Source organism: Saccostrea cucullata, unplaced genomic scaffold, assembly GCF_032062105.1.
Source record: "Saccostrea cucullata isolate Sc308-1 unplaced genomic scaffold, CSIRO_AGI_Scuc_v1 ctg530, whole genome shotgun sequence".
NCBI classification, from domain to species: Eukaryota; Metazoa; Mollusca; class Bivalvia; order Ostreida; family Ostreidae; genus Saccostrea; species Saccostrea cuccullata.
The window spans coordinates 111,175-135,023 of record NW_026934319.1 but is presented as its reverse complement, the minus strand read 5'-3'; the positions used below and the strand labels follow the sequence as shown (position 1 = coordinate 135,023).

The 23,849-nt window shown below is 32.4% G+C and overlaps 1 protein-coding gene across 1 annotated transcript; it reads right to left on the bottom strand.

Moving 5' to 3' along the window:
• Nucleotides 1-748: 748 nt before the first annotated feature.
• LOC134240483 (patched domain-containing protein 3-like) lies at nucleotides 749-19,226 on the bottom strand. Its single transcript, XM_062722569.1, has 5 exons — nucleotides 19,129-19,226; nucleotides 4,002-4,963; nucleotides 3,610-3,816; nucleotides 1,398-2,849; nucleotides 749-807 (listed from the first exon to the last, which is right to left on the bottom strand). The coding sequence occupies exons 1-5, from the start codon at nucleotides 19,224-19,226 to the stop codon at nucleotides 749-751; spliced, it is 2,778 nt and encodes a 925-aa protein (XP_062578553.1).
• Nucleotides 19,227-23,849: the final 4,623 nt, after the last annotated feature.

The window sequence follows — 23,849 nt, the reverse complement described above, 5'->3', positions numbered from 1 at the left end:
AAAAAGGTAGTTTGAATTTTGAAGGAGCACAGTGAGTGCCCATCGGAATTCCTGCAGGTTGATGAAGATCTGGTCTCAAAAAACTACAAATATATCGTCAATGGGAATCCCAGCATATTTTCAATATCAACCCCAGCAGAGTACTTTATATGTAGATCATAGATCACTTTTTTGACAAAGTGATTCAATAGATGACATGTATAAAAAGAAATGTGAACGATAGCAACGATAAACAGAAAATATTTTAAAACATCTTCGTAAAACCAACATTCCTTTCCACAGTATAATGAATTGTAATAATGAAATTCAAACAAAAGTTTTTGTGTTCAAAAGTGATTTAATATGAAATGTACAATCAATTCAAATTGTTGAATAATAGATTAGCTAAACATTCAGAAAGATTTTAATGTCATTTATCCACTTTCTGTTTGTTTGAAATTTTGGTGGTGCTTCATTTCTGTTTTCAATGGATCAAATTCTTTACCCTTAAAATCCGTCGTAAAAATTAGCCATTTATTTTATGGCACACGCTTTAAAATTTTAATTCAAATACAAAATATTGAACTCTTCTTTGCGTTTGCATAATGACCAAAATGCTGTTTATAATGAATTAAGAGATGTATAATGTAGGTGAATATCATGAGTTAGCATCCACTGTTCTTTGCAGGTTTCATTTTTCTTTAGGAGGCAGTTGTCTATGATTCCCATGAGCCTGCTCTTTAATTCTTTGTGAAAAAGTTTTCATTAATTAAGCTGAGCTGGTTGACAGGTTACATGTAGTGGCTAGTTTGCCATCAATGTCTTTCTCTTGAAAAATATGGAAATGTGAAGCAGATGTATCAGACACCGTTGTGCCTATTACATGTAACTACTAGTAATTTGGTTACTTTAATCGCTATTATTAGGTGTTACTAAATTTTGTTCAGTATTTTGGTCACTTTTAGCGCTACTATTACTAGATACTGAATTTTGTCTAATTTTTTGGTCACTTTCAGCGGTAGTATTCTTAGTTACTGAATTTTGTCCAGTAATTTGGTCACTTTTAGCGCTAGTATTACTAGTTACTGAATTTTGTCTAATTTTTTGGTCACTTTCAGCGGTAGTATTCTTAGTTACTGAATTTTGTCCAGTAATTTGGTCACTTTTAGCGCTAGTATTACTTGTTACTGAATTTTGTCTAATTTTTTGGTCACTTTCAGCGGTAGTATTCTTAGTTACTGAATTTTGTCCAGTAATTTGGTCACTTTTAGCGCTAGTATTACTAGTTACTGAATTTTGTCTAATTTTTTGGTCACTTTCAGCGGTAGTATTCTTAGTTACTGAATTTTGTCCAGTAATTTGGTCACTTTTAGCGCTAGTATTACTAGTTACTGAATTTTGTCTAATTTTTTGGTCACTTTCAGCGGTAGTATTCTTTGGTACTGAATTTTGTCCAGTAATTTGGTCACTTTTAGCGCTAGTATTACTAGTTACTGACGTTTGTCTTTGTATGGTGCGGATTTCTATTTCTCTCATGGCTTCTTCTTTATCTTTCACTGGCCCAATAAATGATAGCACAACGGGAATCAAAAGGACTGAATGTATCAGTCCGAAAAATATTACAAGAAACATAACCTTCGCAAATGTTTCGAAGATATAGCTGTTTGCAAATCCTAGGACGGAAATACCAACGAGTGTGGAAAATGCTCCATTAAATATTGGTCCTCCAGATCTGTCAAGAGCGAGGTCGACTTTGGTGGCTCTGTTGAATGAACCAACATTAAGATAGGCGTGACAAATGTGGGCACTGAAATCGACAGAAAATCCCACCGTCATGATGAGATGTATCATAGTAATGGAGCTCAGGGAGATGTCCCAGTAATACATGAAACCAAACACTCCAAGGAGGATGCTCAGCAGTGACAGGGCAACAAGGAGGACTAATGAAGGCTGAGGCATGAAGAAGAGTGTAACAATTACTATAACAACAATAGCAACTCCAACAGTTTGCAAGGTGCTTGAAAGAACTTGGATAAACTGTTCAAAATAAATAAAAGCTTGAGCATACACAATCATGGGAATGGGAGAGCCTTTAACCACTTCTCGCATGCTTTTCATCATCAGACCTTGATCAACAGTGTTTTTCATGTCAATGGTTTTCAGGAAAAATCGAGAGTTTGTAATGGCCGTTCCAGAAGAGTCAAATACTACATCACTGGCATAAATTGGGTTAGTTATCAAAAAAGTTCGAAGAGCAGAAATGAACTCTGTCTCTGATGAGTTAACATACAAGGCAGATTTCTTAAAGGTATCAAGCCAGTTTATTTCAAATGAGGAATCGATGTACTTATCGTCTTTCGCCATAGATAGCACTGCTTCCAGGGTTTCCTGTGTCAGTGAAGATGAATACGTCTGGGTAGACATCACATTAAAAGACATAAAAGTCTCTCTTGTAAAGTAATCTTCCAACCAGCTGTTGAATTTGTAATAGAAAGAATCTTCTGGGGCAAGATTTCGTAGGGACAAACCCTCCTGTATATTAACCGCTCCATTAATAGAACATATTAAATAAATCACAAAAATAACAATGATTGCAATCTTTAACACCGTATAACTCAAAATCTTTTGAATGAGTCTTTTGGGATATCTCTCAAGAGGACTGTCGACATCATCCCGATGTTTTGGTGCATATCCAGCGCATGCGTAAAGTGAAAACCCGGTTTTCCCATCTTCCTTGAGTGAGTTTTTGTCCTTAGTTTTTACGCAGCAAGCAAAACAATGGCGATTGCTTTTAATCCTTTTCTCATTGAGAACGATGCATGCACAGAAAATTGTGATTTGATTGATGTAGCAAAAAAGCACTGCAACTCCTGAAACGGCAAAAAATATGAATGTTAATAAAATCTGCTTTAAAAAAAAAAAAATTTTATGTTTGAAGGACCTATGTGATTGAAGATCTTATTTTACATTTACAAATTAATATATATTTGGATACGTTTTTAATCATTATCAAACACAAGAATACATGTGTAAAAGAAATCAGCTGAAATCATTTCAAAGGTTTTATATCGTTTTTTTTGTTTCAGGACCATCCCCACCCCACCCCTTGTCTTTCTTACATACAAGGCTTCAAGGCATAAAAACGTTATTCGGTATTCCCAGTACATACTTAACTTAATCTGAATTAATTTTATTAAACCCAAATAAATTTAATAATTAATCACTACACCCTTCACTTGCAATGGTGAAACCAACCAAAAATTTCTAAGGGCTTAAATGTAACATGACGCCCATTTTTGCGGACGAAGAAATTGAATTGTGGTGATGTGTTATTTATTATCGGTCTTTTAACTAACCAAGATGCATTTTAAAAATTATTTTGAAAATAAAACCATTTATCATTTGGCGTTCATCTCACAAGTAAACATGCAAAATCTCTTTTTGTAGTGGATAAGTTTAGATATGTAAGGGTAAAACATTAATAGAAATTCGAGACCTCATTATAAAACAAAATATAAAAACAATTCTACTGGATCATAAGCTGTTGCAGCTTGTCTTTTGATATAATCCTTATAAGTAAATACCTTTATACACAAAGAAATTGAATTCATCTAATAAATATAAGATTACCTGTGAAAATGCAGAAATTTCTGACACTTATGAATACTGAACTGGCTCCGATTAAGAAGGCTAGAAAATCAGTTACTGATGTTATGGTTATTGCGACTCCACTTGTTTTCATCATGTAATAAATTCTATCCGATACTGTGGTCGTTTCTATCGACTCAGCATCAGCAAGGCCAGATAATAGAAGGAAGACATCATCTATTCCGATTCCTGAAAAGATTTTTATACAAATATATACTGATTAACATCTAGAAGTGTATCCTGAAGATCAACTCTATGTTGGTATTATTTTTTTATGTCCATTAGACAAATAATCGTTTATAAACAGGCGTACAGACAGGTTCATTTTTATTCCACAATTTATACAGATTTAAAAAAATTCTGGATTTACTCACCTATGACAAGGAATGGCATTGCGCCTACAATATTCACGAATTTTACTCCAACAAGACTCAGAAAACCCAAGGAAGACAATATAGACAGAAGAGCCGCTAAAACCCCTGCTTGGCCAAGAGCAGCCCTGTCTGCTATGAAATTTCCGTTCAGATTTGAGGTGGCAATGGATGCATAAATCATCATAAATAGCAATGTCGTTACGTACAAAACTATGTCTCCCTTAATGTTTTCCGTCAGTTCGTCATCTGCTGCCAAAGAGTACGAAAAAGCCAGTTCTGAAACATTCACAACAGCAGCTGGAATAGCTTCAATAAAAACCTTTTCCCATTCTGCCGAATGATAGCTTAGGAGGTGATATGAAAGTTTTACTCCGATTGCTGACGTCAGGATTTCATCTGAAGTGGTTGGGTTGGCAAGGAGGGAAGTTATAGATTTCCCTTTGAATATTGGGTATGTGATATTGTTTGCCAACATCATTTCCTTAAAGTCGGTGCTTAAGAAAATGTCACCGTCGACAACACAAGATCCTTCTGCTCTGCCACACAGATCTTCGTATTTATACTCTTCTCCAGAAACTGTGATCGAGATCGAGGTGCGAACAAATCTATCAACAGAGGTGACGTCATCCAAGAATGGTAACGTCAACATATTTCCTTTGTCCTTGGTCATGATAAGTACTTCTGCATAGGATGCCAAACCTTTATGCGGGTAGAAATCAGGGGTATGGGGATACACACCTTTCAACTTATCCCAGTCTTGTGAAGCTTGGCTATTTTCGGGTGTATAGAGTTTCTCCAAGTTAGTCTCTTCATAAAAATTAAGCATGCCTAATCCCATGAGAAGATTAACGATGATGGCGATGGCCAAGATTTTAACAGGATGTCTCGCCACAAATCTTCCATACATACCAAAGAGATGACCAAGTCTCTCTTCATGATGATGATGAAAATTACGTATATATCTGAAATATGTAAATTATAATCATGTTTTATAGTTGTAGCTTAAGATTTCATATCTAGAAAATTAAGTTAAATCTGGTGGTTAATTTGTTGACCCCCCAGCCTCCTTAAATCAGAAATAAACCTCAAAAAATATGTCAATAAATGTATATTGATATACAGGCAATTAAAAAAAGGAATACCTTTGAACAATCACAATGGAAATAGGTTTTCTTCCAAAAGATTTGTACTTAAGTTGATTTCGAAAAGCACTCAAAAATCGATCCATTGTGTTCGAAGTCGAAATGTAATTTGATTATATTGAGGCTCATTGTTCTTATTTAACCGAGTATTGATCACGTAATTGTGCAGGAATATTATGCAACCTACACCACAATCTTAACATGTTAAGTAACAAAATCCGTGATAATTTCCATCCGGCTTCAAGATCCCGAAAGAAGTTTTCGAAGTACATTAATATTTATAACTTGACAAAAAAAACTGAGTATCAGTAGTATCATAAAGAGACAAGATTTTGAAAGCAAATGATGTTCACCCTGTTTTTGTATTTTTCATTTTTTTTAAATTAACTTTTTACTTCTAGATACGAAATGGAACGATTCTGTTGTTACCTGACTACTGTCTACAATTCATTTACAGATGTTATTCGTGACATCATAATATTATACACTCATACATGTACATTGTTTTTGAACTGTACATACATAAATTAATACTGTCCATTATTTAAGTCAATTATGAAATACTTTTTTATGTAAATGTATGACATTCAGTTAATCATATGTATACTTTAAATACTTATTTTTTAGGCTATAATAAACAAGAGTTGATTCCTCTCTGAGAGCGTTAGTGTTCTTAATTGTTTGCAAGGAACTTCTTAATTTGCCTCATTATGCAAATCTTTTACATGTTGGCAACTTTAGATACAGGTTACGCCCTGATTTACCCAACAAACAACACAATGAATTGTAAAAGGACTTCAAATATCATATCTCTAGATATTGAAGTGGATTGTTATTGTGATGGTTAATTATACACACATGTATATGTAATAGCATATTTACAAGATAAAAGATAAACTATATTTTTCATACACTGTTACAAGACATTAAGTTTTATTGAAATCCAGTATATTTCACGACAATATTCTTGACACAGTATACCATACTGTACACATGTATGAAAGTATGTGTGTATTTTGTTATATTTAGAGTACGAGTTTTCTACCGTATCGGAGATGCAGGGTGGGGCTTAATTGGAGACCGATAGCCCGAGCCGGGCCCCGCCCTGTATCTCCGATACATTCTAAATGACTCGTGACATGACCTTTCTGATGACCTCTCTAAGTTAAATGTGTATGTTGGGTACATATATCTGTCAACCAGTTGGATTTAAATTTATACAGCTCATTAGTACTAATACTGTCAAAGAACTCTGTTATCTTAGTAAATATATTTTAAAAGTTTTGAAATAAGGAACTGCCAATTATTAATCTGTATGTTACATGCATATTGTATTTGTTACATTTGTTAATCTGTAAAGGTATTATTATTGTTGTATAATCCCTGTCATACAATATCATTATTACTTTTTTTTTCTTTCATATGTACAACCGTTCCTTTTCTTTGTAAATATAATTGTACAATTTGTAATATGCCATTGGATGTTTATCCTGAGCAGTAAATAAATTACAAAGTCAACCGTAGAATAACAGCGATACACAGAACACTTTTTGTGGACGTTTCTTGACTATACTTTCTAAACTGTGTTTAATTGTTATTCTTGTCATTGGTTCGCATATTGAAGAAAAGCAGAGTCCGCTAAATCAACTACATCGCTAAATGGCCTGTGTATTATACATTTATATCTTCATATTCAGATAGAGCTAAATCAATTATGCTCTGACTTATTGATATTTAAATGAATAACCACCAAATATCGTACGCACAAAAAAAATTACAATACTCTTGAAATAATGGTCTTTTACGTATTTCATGATGAAACGATGATTATCACAGTCACCAATTGGATTATTTTGCAGAGAGTTGTTTTATTATCCCACTGATTTTATGCAATCGCAACTGAAATACTGGCAGGCAAAAAAAAAGATCCCAAGAGACCAAAGATTTTGTCCAATTTGTAAATCACGTAAAGATGTAGATTATGAATCATTTAATACTCATATGTCCTAAATACTTAGAATAACGAAAAAAATTCAATAAGAAATATTATTAGAGTAACCCCTCTGTGTTTAAATTTATACAGCTCATTAGTACTAATGCTGTCAAAGAACTCTGTTATCTTAGTAAATATATTTTAAAAGCTTTTGAAATAAGGAATTGCCAATAATTAATCTGTATGTTATCTGTAAACTTTACATGCATATTGTATTTGTTACATTTGTTAATCTGTAAAGGTATTATTATTGTTGTATAATCCCTGTCATACAATATCATGTAAATATAATTGTACAATTTGTAATATGCCATTGGATGTTTATCCTGAGCAGTAAATAAATTAAAGAGTCAACCGTTGAATAACTGCGATACACAGAACACTTTTTGTGCGCGTTTCTTAACAGTGTTTTATCTGTAAAAAATCAACGATACAGTTTGGTTTATTTTCAGCGATGACGGAAAACTGATTCCGTATCATAAATACTATAGACATACTATAAGCATGATAAACATGAGAGTCATTCAAATCGCATGATAGGGATGCTAGTATGTTTATTCAAATTTCGAGCTCTCGCCTTTTAAGCCCAGTAGTGTTTTTCCGATATAATATAAAACTCCTACTCTAAATATAACACATTTAGCGGTGTATTCTATTTAGCAATATTTGTAAACCTATAGGATTTGAGACAATTATATTAATCATACAAATAAGCTGATTAAAATGTACTTATGATAGAGTGCACTGACCTATAATCCAATCGGGATATGAAAGAGTAAGACTTTTCCGTAAAACTAAACAAACATGTTAAGCGGATTAAGGACAGTGTAACCTACCAGGATGTTTTATCTATCTTCGGACATCAATACAGGAACAGTAAGGGAACATTGCAAAACTTACTTTAATATTATCATTAACTTTTGCACAATACAGGACACTTAACTAAAGCTTATGTTTAAATTACAATTTATTTTATAAAGTTCTAGGATTTTGTCCAAATTTATTGTATAACTTGTTTACTTCAACCTGACTTGTTTGTTTCATATGTCAATGAGTATTATGTATTGTACATTATAAAAATGACAGTCTAACTTTACCAAGCGCTCTCATCTGGGCCGCACTATACGATCACGAGCCATTTTACGATTAGTGTCTTCGCCCACTATTCGATCACTAATTGTTTTCATTTTAACTTTAGTTCAACCAAAATAAACTTTTACAAGAACAAATTTTCCTTGTCATTGATTCACATATTGAAGAAAAGCAGAGTCCGCTAAATCAACTACATTGCTAAATGGCCTGTGTATTATACATTTATATCTTGCATATTCAGATAGAGCTAAATCAGTTATGCTCTGACTTATTGATATTTAAATGAATAACCACCAAATATCGTACGCACAAAAAGAAATTACAATACTCTTGAAATAATGGTCTTTTATTTCATGATGAAACGATGATTATCACTGTCACTTATTTTATTGAAATAAATTAGAAAAAAATAGATAAAAAATTTGACAAGAGGCCCATGGGCCACATCGCTCACCTGAGAAGCTTTGAACATTCCGTTCTTTACCAGATTTCCCCTTGTTATACACATTGTGACCCCATCCTACCCAACTGACCATAATTTAAACAATTTGAAATCTACACTACCATAGGATGCTTTGATTCAACATAGTGAAACTTTGATTCCCCATTGTGGCCCCGTCCTACCCCCGGGGGTGACATGATTAGAACAATTTAGAATCTACACTATCCCAGGATGCTTCCACATAAGTTTCTGCTTTTCTGGCCCAGTGGTTCTTGCGAAGAAGATTTTTCCTATATATTTCTATGTAAAACTTTGATTCCCCATTGTGGCCCCGCCCACCCCCCGGGGATCATGATTTGAACAAATTAGAATCTACGCTACCCCGGGATGCTTCCACATAAGTTTCAGCTTTTCTGGCTCGGTGGTTCTTTAGAAGAAGATTTTTAAAGATTTTTCATATACGAGGGTCGTTAAAAAACTTCGCGGACACATTGAATTACGGAAAGTCTGTTGTGTACTGTGAAGTATGATCTATGTCTGAATAAATTCCTACATTTTGTTCATTGGTATGTAAAAAATCAGGTCCATATTATAAAATCTTGAAAATTTACAACGATTTTCACTATGAGGTCATGGGATTCACGGAGCCATCACTTGACGTAAGGCGACGTGACAACCAGATTTCAACCCGTTAAGCTTTGTCTCAGTTCTATAAATCTTTCATTTCTTCAGATATTTCGGATCTTTTTTCTACTTTAAAATTAAATATCCATATCAAGACAAGTTACTTTTCTTCTATAATGTCTTTTGTACTGATTCGGATATTATTGAGATCTTAAAAAAAGTCTATGCAGTTAATCGATCAGGAATGGAAACTATGCAGAACCATATAGGCGCAACACAACGTCTATGCGATACGGGGGTATTGAAGTATCGATGGAGTTAATCATTCAAAATGTTAATCCTTCCATTCTTTTGAAGCTAAACCATTTGAAAACTTGTCCTTTGTAGGTGTAGGAAATTCCCGGCAGCATCTTGAACATTTTAATCTCTTTTTAGACATTTTCCAGTCTGCATACACAATTTTTACGTAGTGCAGTGCTCCATGACGCTCAATGACGTTCCGATTTTTGGCTGTGTTTTTACGCGTTGATCATTTATAAACGGCTATTAAACAGTCATATACCCTCCAATTTAGTTCAAAATTTCTCCCAGTGACGTTTCATGAATACTTAAGCGGCAGGTAAAATATCATAAATCTCTTTGCGCTACAATTGTGCAATTTTTAATTTTAATAAAGAGTCTTTGTGATGTAAACGTGCCAAAATGTAGCATGCTCCGTGAAGCAAGTTTTATCAAAATAAAAAAGCTGTATATTTTTCAGTAATCACCGGAGAGCACCAAATTCTTGTATATTTATTGGAAAAAAGGTAAAGATTCTATCTGGAAAGTTTGACCGGTTTCGTTGAAATAGCGCGCTCACAATAGAACTTGTCCGCGAACTTTTCTAACACCCCTCGTATATTCTATGTAAAACTTTGATTCCCTATTGTGGCCCCGCCCTATCCCCGGGGGTAATGATTTTTACAATTTAGAATTTGCACTACCTAAGAATGCTTCCACATAAGTTTCAGCTTTTCTGGCCCAATGGTTCTTGAGAAGAAGATTTTTAAAGATTTTTCATATATATTTCTATGTAAAAGTTTGATTCCCCATTTTAACAATTTATAATCTGCACTACCTAAGGATGCTTCCACATAAGTTTAAGCTTTTCTGGCTCAGTGGTTCTTGAGAAGGAGATTTTTAAAGATTTTTCATATATATTTCTATGTAAAAGTTTGATTCCCCATTGTGGCCCCGCCCTATCCCCGGGAGTCATGATTTTAACAATTTATGATCTGCACTACCCCAGGATGCTTCCACATAAGTTTCAGCTTTTCTGGCCCAGTGGTTCTTGAGAAGAAGATTTTTTAATGACCCCACCCTATTTTTGTCTTTTCTTGATTATCTCCCCTTGTGAGGGAACTTGGCCCTTCATTTTCACAATTTAAATTTCCCTTTATATAAGGATGCTTTGTACCAAGTTTGGTCAAAATTGGCCCAGTGGTTCTTCAGAAGAAGTCGAAAATGTGAAAAGTTTACAGACGGACAGACAGACAGACGGACGGACGGACGACGGACAAAATGTGATCAGAAAAGCTCATTTGAGCCTTCGGCTCAGGTGAGCTAAAAAGAAATAAATCAAAACGTTTTTGAAACATTTATGCTGATAATGTACAATGTTCCAAACTAAGAATTAAGAAAAAAAAGAGAAATTAAAAAAAAATGCTTCTTCTATGACGTAGGAAATGAATTCGAGTTTTGTTTTTCTACGGTGAAAATTTCAATATTTTTCTTGACTTCTTTCTTTTGTTCCAATGGTCCACTGTATGACAGCACTACCGGAATTAAAAGAATTGAATGAGTCAATCCGAAAAGTATGACAAGAAACATCAACTTGGCAAATGTTTCAAAAATATAGCTGTTGGCAAATCCGAGGACAGAGATACCAAGAAATGTAGAAAACGCTGCATTAAATATTGGTCCTCCGGATCTGTCCAAAGCAAGGTTAACCTTAGTGGCTCTGTTGTCTGCGTCTACATTGAAGTAAACGTGACAAATGTGGGCACTGAAGTCTACAGAAATCATTGTTATAGAACTCAGAGAGAGGTCCCAGTAAAACATGAATCCGAATACTCCAAGGAGGATAGTGATTAGTGCTATTCTAACAATGGCGATTAATGTCGGATGAGGTATGAAGAAGACTGTAACAACAATTATGACTACAACAGCGATTCCAACAGTTTGCAAGGTGCTTGGGAGAATCTGGAGAAACTGTTCAAAGAAAATAAACGCATGGGAGTATACAATCATGGGAATATCAGAATGTTTCGTCACTTCCCGCATGCGCAGCATCATCTGACCCTGTTTAGTATTCTTGATGTTATTGGTTTTCAAAAAAAATCAAGATGATGTAATACTTGTTCCAGAAGAGTCAATTACTACATCATTGGCGTAAATAGGTGCATTTGTCAAAAATGTTTGGAGAGCAGTAATGAACGCAGTCTCTGAAGAGTTGTCATAAAATACAGATTCTTTGTATGCAGCTATCCAGTTTAATTCAAAAGAAGAATCGATGTCTTTATCTTCTTTTGCCGTATTTAACACTGATCTTAGTTTTTCCTGTGTCAAAATAGGTAAACAAGTCTGGGTAGTTTTCACATTAAAAGACAAAAATCTCTCTGGCAAAATAATCGTCTAACCAACCGCTGAATTTAAAATAGATAGAATCTTCTGGAGCAAGATTTTGAAGGGACAAACCCTCTTTCAGATGAATGGCACCATAAATAGAAAATCCTAAGTAAACTGCAAAAATAAAGATAATTTTATGTAGTGTTTAAATAGATTAATTATGGTTATGTTGCAATGGGAACGAAAACAATTATCTTAAACTATACTGCGACTTTATTATACACATGTACGTGCAGTTGCAAATTGACTACATGTATACCCTAGCAATCATCAAATAGGTGTAAGTTTTATATGAAGCGTAACCATTACTGTTAAGGATAGATGAATAAACAAACTTTTGTCAAAAAATTGAAAATAATAACTTGAATCATGTTTTAGTGAGTAAAATGTACACGTTTCACAGCGTAGTTTTTAATTTGTTGTTCAAATTTCGCAATAATGAGATTTGAAGTGAAAAATATTTGATTTAAACAATATTTTATTATGAATCAACATAATAGGATTGGACAGCAGGCACTGCCTATATAAGTCCTTTCCAGGTATCCATTTTTTTGTTTGTATCATTTGTCCTTTAGATGTGCGGACATATAGAACGCTATATGTAGCTGCCTGAAGGTCACATTCATATTATATTAGGTGGTCTGAGATCGTTTATAAATTGAATTTGTATGTTTGGCATTGTTCAAATTCAAACATATGGTAAAAATTAAATTGTAATTAATTAATTTTATGATAGTTTCTGGCAATTTTTTTTTCTCAAAAAGCAGACAATTTTAAGCGGTGGCGTTTTCGCACAAATTATGTTTGTACTATAAATACTGAATTCCTTACATCATATCATAGACTGAATTATTTCATTAATGTATATTTAAGAAATAAGGTATCATTTTTTGAGTGTTATTGGGATGTAAAACGGGTTGGTCACGTGATCAAATCCCATAAAGCCCGAAGGGCTTTATGGAAGATTTGATCATGTGCCAACCCGTTTTACATCCCAATAACACTCAGAAAATGATACTTTATTACTTATATTTACATTTGTGACTTATTCATACTTTAAATTTGCCTGATTGTGACTTTTAACGTGTGAAATGCATTATTTTTCAAACCCAACGGCATGTATGTAATCCACTGAACGCGCGTCGACCCTTTATGACGTCACTGAGAAATTACGTCGAACGTTTATCCATACAAACATCTATGACCTCTTGACCGCGTACCTGTATTTATACAGTTATAAAAACGCTTGCTTTCAATAGTATTATATAAAGGAAAACATTTGCAAATGTAAATATATAGAGGATATCTATATTGTGTGATTTGATATTGGCTTTATCCAACGAGTTGAAATGGTGTATATATTCGCGAGGCTTGCCGAGCGAATATACACCATTTCAACGAGTTGGATCATAAAGCCAATATCAAATCACACAATTAGGCCCCTATAGATGTTCTATTTATCTCATACGACTTTCGTTTTAACAAAACTTTGAGACTTCCCCTGCGAAACTACATGAATGACTGCCAAAATCAAATTGATGACGTATAACTTGATGACGTAGCACCGTTGATGTTTACATGCGTCGAGAGAAAGTAGATCGAGTTCAAAATTTAGAATATTTGATATCTGTGTCTTTGAAAACATCATGTGAAAATTGCTGGAGCTTTACATCAAACGAACTTCTGACTGAAAGTTGTTAGGACTATGGGGATCGTGAAAATCAACTCTTTTTACGATGGCAGTACAAATCGTGCTAGGCAAGGCTAGGGGCCTAGACTTTGTCTAGATTGTTTGCTGATCCATGGTAAGTTACACCTACATTACTAGGTAGGCATACGTAGTATAGTATAAGAAAGCATTGTTAAAGATGTCAAAGGAGTCTTATAACAACAACTTAATTGGTACATGTAGGCTTTACTTTCTCCGAAAACGATCTAAGAGTGGGGGGGGGGGGGGTAACATCTGTCTTCAATTCAAATAGCCAACGGGTTCCTTGATCAAATAAGACACTTCTTTGACATCTTGCTTTTAACGATATTGCTACTCTTTATCATTCATTTTATAAGGGCAACAATTTTCACAAATAAAAGTTTCAATAAAATAAAATCTTGAAGCGAGGGTTCGTGTCAAAACCGGAAGTACTATTGATAAAGCATCTACCCGTTGATAAAGCATAAGTTTATCCAACGGCCTGTATCACCAACACGTATGAGATAAAATGGAATAACCACTGCATATGATGACTTTACAGCGTAATGTAACAAAATGACCACTTCATTACATTATTTACCACTACATATTTATATTTATATTATTTAGCCACTGAATATAATGATAAAACCACAGTTACTGCATATAATAAAGACATCACTGAATTAATGATTTTATCACTTTGACGAATATACAGGTAATGATAAAGCCACGGTACACAATAAAGTTATCACTGAATATAATGACTTCACCACTTCACATAAAAGTCATACCTTAGCAAGATAAGATTTATTATGGTCTCTTTCTTGTGGTAGGGGCATTTAAAGAAAAATCTCAAAACTGTGAAGATTTGAATTTACTCCATTTGATGGAATTTTGGTCCAATACCTTTAACTCACAGTAATTTGCATGGTATTAAATGCTAATAATATTGAATTTCAATGTAGGTTCAAATGACATGTCAAAACCATATTAAACATTTTTCCCCTTATACTTTGCTTTTAATTCCAAATACAGCAAAACTCGGTTATAACGAAGTCAATGGGACCTATAAAATTACTTCGCTATAACCGTAATTCATTATAATTATCCGTATAAGAAATTTGTTAAATTTATACATTAACTAGGGATCCAAGATAACTTCGCTATATCCGTGAATTCACAATATCCATGTTCGTACTAAGCGAGTTTTATACTGTATATGGAACGAATCAACATTAAGCTTTGTACCTTGAAATCTGTATGCATGTGTATTTTTGACCTATACCTGACGATTTACATCACTGACCCAAGCTTTTTGTTCACTGTTTGTTCACTGTTACAAACATTTCTTTCTAACGAGAAATTCATAGAAAGAATTCTGTGAGCAAGTATTTTATTGAGGGTTTAAATGAAAAGTAATATCCAAATTATTTTCTTTGATAAGTACTTTACCCGCATGATAGGGAAATTATTGTACATGGAACATGATATTTATTGCCTTCATTACATTCAATAAAATATGTGTAAGTTTAAATTGTTATTTGTAAAAAATTATAAATCAAATGCAAAAAATAAAATAAAAATAAAGTAAAATAAATTATTCTGAACTGTTTCTATGAAATGCTCAGAAAAGTTAAAATTATGAATCATAGTTGCGTGTATAAACAAAGATCGCAAAAGCAATACGCAATTTTCGAGATTGTCTCCCTTGGTGCGCTCTTTCGTTGAGGAGGGGAGTTTCGTTGCAGCGTACTTCATTAGCCTAGTACCCGAGGCCTTCCGAGTGCAAGCACGTAGCCTAGCCTAGTACCCGAGGCCTTCCGAGTGCAAACACGAAGTACCCGAGGCCTTCCGAGTGCAAGCACGAAGGGCCTTCGTGCTTGCACTCGGAAGGCCTCGGGTACTAGGCTACGTACTTCATGTACATTTACATCGCAATTTTGCTGCAATGCCACGTAATTTTATTTACTTTGATTCTTTATCTACTTTGGCGTATGAAAAAGTACCAAGAAAATGTTTAACCATCACTTAAAAGTGAACCAAACATGAAAGGCCCAGTTTAACATTTCAAAAAAAAATATCCTATCATACTCAATATACTGATTTTACCCTGACGTGTTTTAAAAAATGCTTTAAAATTTATAAATACTAAAATCATGTACTGGATATATGCCTTTTAGTTTAAATCAAATCAACATCTATTTGAGTTTCGATAAATACTGTGTGTTCGGCGTCGGAAATACATATAAATAAAATCAGTATCAAACCTATTCTTTGACTATAAATGTGTAAACCGGAATTAAATTAACACATCTTTCTGCGTCATGCGGATATAATAATACATGTAGCAGTTTACAAATGAGGTGCCTAACGTTTTATAACTTTGTATAATATAAGGATCAAGAGTGTTTAGAAAATACATCGTTTTATGTTGCTTAAACTTTTTCTTTTAAACTGCTACAGTTTAAGGGAAAATTAAAGAAGTGAACTGCAACACCCTCTTTTACTCACAGCATTTTTCATAGAGTTATGTGCTAGAAATATTTAATATAGGTTTCGAAAAAATTATGTTTCTATACCATTTAAACAATTTTTACACTATATTTTGTCAACATTAACAATCTTATTTTACAAGAAAAGGATAAAATTTATTGCCTTTATTACATTTCATTAATATTCTTGCGTTTGAAGTGATTTATGTCAAAGGTTTAAATTAAATTCAAGAAAAATATTAAATAAATTAAATAATAAAATCAATTCTATTTTACTGCTGCCATGAGAAATGCGCACAAAACTTCAAATCGCAGAAACAGTCGGTGTACATTTCAAGGAGAGTTTGCGGTCTTTTTACTTAAGGTATATCACTCGTGAAATTTGTTAAATCAAGGATTTTTTGAGAAGTATATTTTGGATAAGTACTCAATATATAGTGTGACTCAAAATTGCAGAGAAAAAAGGGGGTCAGTGTGCATCTTACTGATCTACGGCACAATTAAGTTGACCTTTTTGCACCTAAACTTTAACTCTTTGGTAAATTACTTTAACCTTTATCATATTTTATCAGATGTAACCATGGCAATAAATATAATTTTATTTTACTTAAAATAGTTTGAATAATATTTATTATTGAACAAATCTTGCAAAGTAATGCAAGTAAATTATTGTGTGACCTTTTTGCACTAAAAAGTAACATATTTGGAGTATTAAAAAACTAAATAGTCAATAAAGCATTTTCCTAAATCAAGCTCAAGCTTTTTACGACTTAAGTACTGATCAGTCACAAGTATCGAGCCTTTTAAAATAATGAGAGAAAAATTGGTGTCAGTAATGTTAATTTAAAAATATTGGTCAAAATACGTGTTTTTCAGGCGAAAAATAGTATAAATTTTATCTAGACTTATTTGACATATCTTCAATTTTTATTAGCAAAGTTTGTTTAAGAAAGGTGTAAAACTGGTTCTAATATAAATTAAGACCTATATTATATATTCATAACAATATCCTAACAGAAATATTCTCCGTGTAAAAGTATGTAAGGCTAAAGTTCCAAGATATTAAATATATTGAAATGCTTAATGTGCAGATTTGCAGAATTATCTGCTAAATATCCTTCCACCACATGAAATAGTCTCTCATAAATCTTGCTTCTTTGTAGCTTTTTGAGCAGTTTTTTCGTTGAATGTTAAAACATTAACATCGTTGAATTTATTTATGTTATAAAAATTGAATTTTAATAAATAGTTTTGAAGCAAGAGGATCTGCGTGAACTTTTCTAAAAAGCTGACGAGTGACATACTTTAAATTCTACTATGGCGTATGAAAAAGGTACAGATATTTAAATTAGGTTGCTAAACCAACACTTAATGATGTGAACAAAACATGAAAGGTCCAGTTTATTTTAATATACTGATTATATATACAGTGTACTACCTACTGTGTTTTGAAGAACTTGCCTTAAACATTTATAATATATCGATAACATATATAATATATACATAGCTATAAATCACACTGGATATGCTTTTCAAAGTAAACGTCGATTTCAATATACATTACATCCAGTATGTGGTCGGAAACATACAAAATCATCATCAAACATTTTCTTTTACTATAAATGTATTAGCCGGAAATCAACATATCGTCTGCGTCATGCGGATATAATTATAGCAGTTTGCATCTGTGCTGCCTAAAGTTTGATAAATTTATATAAAATAAGGATTGTTATTCCCCAAATTCGTGATTGAATTCGACCGAACCCCACGATTGAACAATTTACATTGAAAAACTACTTTCAATAAAATTAACACGTTTCTTTTTAATAGTAGAATTATATTTTTCAAAACCGTCGCTCATGAAAGAACTTGGTAGACAAGATAAATTCTATAGTGGTCAGTGTAACACTAAACAATTCTAAAATGTTTTAGAGTTTTGAAATTTGATACATTACAATGTACATGTACTTCCAATTTCTAAACTTCAAAAACTCAAACTAAAAAATAAATATATTTATTTTGATATTTAAAATAAACTTCATACTTCTAAATTTCAAATTTTAAAAGATTTTAGATTTTTGGAACTTTAATTCAAACACTAAAGTTTTAAATAAGTAAGTAAAAAAAATATATACATATTTGTTTTTTTTTTAAACTTAACTTCAAATATCCATATTATCAATTCCAAACTTGGTTTCATTATGAATTTTGAAACTAGATCAAAATCTCTTTTGGTAAGTCAAAGAACTTTTAAATAATAAGAATATCGAACTAATATTCAAAGTTTAAATTAGAAATTTGATATTTTGGATATTTGAAGTAAAATTCTAAAAACACAAAGTGTTTTGGTTTTTGAAATTTGAATGTTTGAATCAAAATTTTGTGTTAAGAAATTTTAAAATTTAGATTTTTGATATTATAGATAAGTGTTACACGGACCATCTCTCTTCATAATGTTGAATTTGTAAGTAAAGTATAGATATATAAATATATATATATAAAGTTAATGGGTTTGTGTATCAGTGAGTAAGAAGGAAATATATTGTTAATCTTTTCTTTTTACCTTGTAAGAAACATTTTTAGTTTAGTTACAGGTTTTTGATTCAAGTTTAAGAGGAATAGGCTTTTTCTTTTTTGAATAAGTACAAAACTATAGCTATTCACTTTTTACAACATGCATTGCATTTATTCTTAAAATCATGTATATTATATACTTGCGATATCATGTACTGTACTAGAAATGTTAATTTTGGAATTTTGAAAAAAAATGTTTCAGCACTGACCATGCAATCTTTCTTCCGAAAGCGTTCATAAAATATAAGTTGATAAGTACAGCGCAGTATACCTTTAGATTCCTATATATTCCTTTTTCTTAATTTTTTTTTTACTAAAATTATTATGATTATTAAGAATAAGAAATTATTCCTTCAAATTACTGTTATCCTATTATTATAGCAATAACAGAGAATCTTAGGAAATTACGATCCTTCTACACAACAGGTCTCTGCTGAATGCTCGGCTACAAACAAGAGGGCATGGGTACCATTATAACCAAACGCTGATGGAGATGGAGTGGACATGTTCTAAGAGAAAGACTTCCCAGTCAACAACGAGAACAGCAATGCACCAGGCTTGGGGCGAATTACATTGTAAAGTAATGCATTACATTACCATTATTTCAGTAATTTGGGTAGAGATACAGAAATTTTATTTAAATAGGTTAAATTTTTAAATTTTATCACTTGCAAAAAATAATAATAAAAAAAAACGACAAAAAAATAACCTATTCACAATAATTTCCCTGTCATTTTAATTTCTTACAATAGGTACATACAAAATATGCTTTGTAATGCTATGTAATGCCAGCATTACACTGTATTTATGAAGTAATGCATTACATTACCATTACATGTAATGCAAAATTTTGGGCATTACACATTACTACATTGTAGCATTACTTTGAGTTCATGTTATGCATTGCGATGCATTACCATTACAATTAGCATTACCCCAAGCCTGCACTGCACTGGACAATAGAGGTCAAAATAAGCCAATAACATCATGATGAGCGACGGTTCAAAGCAAGATTAAAGCCATGCACCAGACCTGGGGATCATTGACGAGATTGGCCAAGGATAGACAAGAGTGGAGGAAGTGCGTTGCTGCCCTACATACCACGGGGTGTAAAGGGCAATGGCGATGACCAATTACATTTTTTTTTTCAAAAGTATCATTTTGAGAGTACCTCCATGCATTTTGCAGTGTCTAAAATTATTTTTTATATCCATTTAACATTGTACATGTTATATGAAAGTGACTATTTTTCATACATTTTTAAAAGTGCCATTTTTATAAGCTGTCACTATATATTGTTTGGTTTCTTTTCCTTTAAATCGATCTGACGAAAGAAATCGATGTGCAAATTCATAAAACAATAAATTATTGTGATCATTTTATGACATAGGTGAATCACCACGCGTCATATTTAGTGAACTGGACATCCTTGAATGTAATTGATGAATAATCAATATACCATTGTACTTTAAACATGTTTTAATAGTCGTTGATCAGGACACACTTGTGTTATTATAAGATTATCAATGGAGAGTATTCTGCATGTGTATCGTGTTATATGTATTAGATTACTAAATATAAATTACAATTCAGTTTACTATCAAGAAATGGGTTCTGTATGGCACGCCGATTGGTTCAAAATTATTTTCTGCATGACCTTAAACAAAAATTTACACGAGTAAGTAAAAACTTACACAAAGTGAGGAAAGTATACACAAAGCTATTGAAATTTACACAAACTACAGAAAAACTACACAATCAACAAAATATTTACACGATATAGTGAGAAAATTACACAAACATAAAAACGAAAACTGCACGAGTGAGAATTAATACAACATCGACATAATATACGACGCATCCTCATTGCGCACATTTCATTAATATTCATTAGAGAACAGCTCAGGGTGGCTTGGATGCTTGAAACATAAACCTATAAATTTATCCTAAAGGATGAGTAACGTGTTAGTAATATTTATTTAATCTTTTTAAAAAGGATTCAGTCTTTTAGAATTCCGCTAGACTCTCATGTATAAATTTACACACAATCTTAAGTATGGAATATGAACACCCCCGATTAAAAACATTCTACACATGTATAAATAACGTAAAAGGGATGCATATTACCAGATGTGTGTTTAATTGTTAGATTTTTAAATTGTGTCATTCCTTTATCATTGTCTATATAGCAATTTCTTTTGAAAGTGTAAAACATTGATATAGTAAAGGTCTTCATAAAATTAATAAAAACAGCATGTGATATAATACAGGGCAGTTAACAATAAATCAAACTCTTCTCCTCCACCACCCACTGTGTGTACGTCGGTAATAATTAAGGATGTGGATGCGTGACCTTTTCATATAGAGAGAACCCTCCCTGCTGGTGAAGGAATGAAAGACACCTGTACGCTAATCGATTTATAGTTATAATACCTTTTGATTAAGGATTACTAGCAATTCATACAGAGTTGCGATCATCTGGGTTGTGGAATTTGACAGAAAACTTTTTGGAAATAAACAGTAAAAAATAAAAATAAGGCAAATAATTGCGCAACTTTAAGTTTTATATTGAAACGATCAAATATAATTATTAATTTTTTTTTTATATAATTATGTATGTGACAAAGTACAACATGTAGTCTTTAATTTTGAACAATGTGTAGTGATTTCATAAATATCCATGTAAATGTAGAAAATTGTATGTAAATTGTAGTCGTTTTAGTTATGTGAATTTAAGCTTAATATATGTTTTTTATCGAGTTTGCTTTGAATAGGTAAAATGCATATAAAGGAGTTAAAACAATTTAAAATTATGATATACAGACACATATAATATCGGTATAGCATCACTTTTAATAGTGGGGAGGGGGTTAGAATTTTTTTTGACAAATAACCTGAAAAGTCTGATTGCATGACAAGCGAAAAAAAGGCGGAAGGGGGGGGGGGGGAGGGTCCAAACTAGAAAATCCTATTTCGTTGAGGTAGTGAGGCACCTTCGATATTCCACCTTCTTTTCGAAACACATAAGCATATATTACTTAGATTTAAACTACCAAACAAAAAAGGGGATGGAGGCTTTTCTACGGAAGCCCATTAGTGCCAACCTGTATATATAAAGGAAAAGCGATATATATATATAAAAGAAATGCGATCTATATAAAGAAAACCTCGATATATATAAAGGAAATGCGATATATATAAACAAAACCTCGATATATATAAAGAAAATGCGATATATATAAACAAAACTTCGATATATATAAAGAGAAAAATTTCCACTGCCTGACCTTTAATATGTTTAATGACCTACATTACAACAGAGACTTTGCCAACATATGATAAGCAGCTCCCGGTCCAATGTTTTGATTGCAATCAGTTGATGTGGCTCTTTCAGGATGGTATTTAGCGTGTTGTGTTTTCTTCCTTTTTGTATCTTGATAATTACGCGTATGACTATTAAATCTAAAGCTAAAACACTCTGTTCTTCTTACATATCAGACGTGTTGGGCAGAATTACACCAATGAGTGACTTTTCGGCTTAAAATGTATATTACATAGCACTAAATTTGCCGGTCTTTATCAATCGAAATATAATTCGGTGCAAAAATACAAGTGTGTTTTATCATGTTTTATAAGTTTTTTAACGTTTTACTATGTTTTTACATGATGTAGATTTTAAAAATCGATTTAATTTACAATGTGGGACAAAAATCCGCAGTTTAATTATGTAAGTGTGCATTCGCTATAATTCGTTTCTTTTTATTTATTAACAAATACTTCACACCAAAAGACCCTTAAATTATTACATATACGGTAAAAGTACTTATTTCCTATCTAGCTTGTAACACGAGCTTTGATTGGTTACAAAGTCGGGTGTAAATATCCGTGCACCCGACTTGAGCCGGGTGTAAATAAAATGTGACAGGCCTCAGGGTGTATGGAATAAAACCCGGGGTAAATCCCCGTACCCCCTTGATCGAAACTGGATAACTAATAATGTCGCTTTCTTCCTTGTATTCAAATGAAGTGGGTACCTTCATCTCTCCCCTCTTTCCCATTCCGTTTTTTTTCTTTACAATCAATGGGCATACTAGTAAATTATTTTTATAATGAATTGAAATAAATTTGAATTAGGGCATTAAAAAAGTACTTGTTAAGACTTCACATTTAACGTTATATTTTCATAAATTCTCGGTTGTGAAACCAAAGTTAGTTAGTTTGGTAAAACAAAACAAAAAAAAAAAGACAAAAAAAAAAGACAAAAAAAAAAGGTAGGTTGTAAAAAAAACGAAGTTGATCAAAATACGTACATGTAAAGCCAATAAAACACAGAAAATACGATACATATGTTACATTAAAAGTTTAAGTCTAAAGTTTAAACTTATCTGTAACTATCTAGATAAATTTAAACTTTAGATTTAAACTTATAATGTGACACATATACTTAATTATGAAGGCATTTAATTAAATGCTCCTCTTCTCAATTAAGTGCATTATTTTAAGTAATGTTACAATTACAGTTCATAGATATGTGCATGTACAAACAAATAAACACTATGAAATAGCAACATTTTTCCGATTCTGGGAAAGTTCTGAGTACTGTATAACTGATTTCCCCCTGCCAGGAGTTAATCTGTATATAATCTTGATGGACAGCTGAGCGCTACAGGTCACGCAGTGGAAAATTTTCTCTTTATATATATATCGCATTTCTCTTTATATATATTGAGGTTTTGTTTATATATATCGCTTTTCTCTTTATATATATCGAGGTTTTGTTTATATATATCACATTTCCTTTATATACGTATATCCACGTTTCGTTTATATATATCGCATTTCCTTTATATATATCCAGGTTTTGTTTATATATATTGTATTTCCTTTATATATCGAGGTTTGCTTTTATATATTGCATTTCCTTTATATATAGAGGTTGGCACTAATGGGCTTCCGTACTTTTCAGTGTATATTTACGATAGAAAAAGGTTATGTTTGCCAAATAAAAGAAAACGAAAAGGGGGAGGGATATGCCCCTCCTGATGCTACTGGCTGAAATAATTTTCTATGAATTTAAGCGTACATGAAGTAGTCAATCTAAATCAGGATTTCAATTCAACCTAAAACTA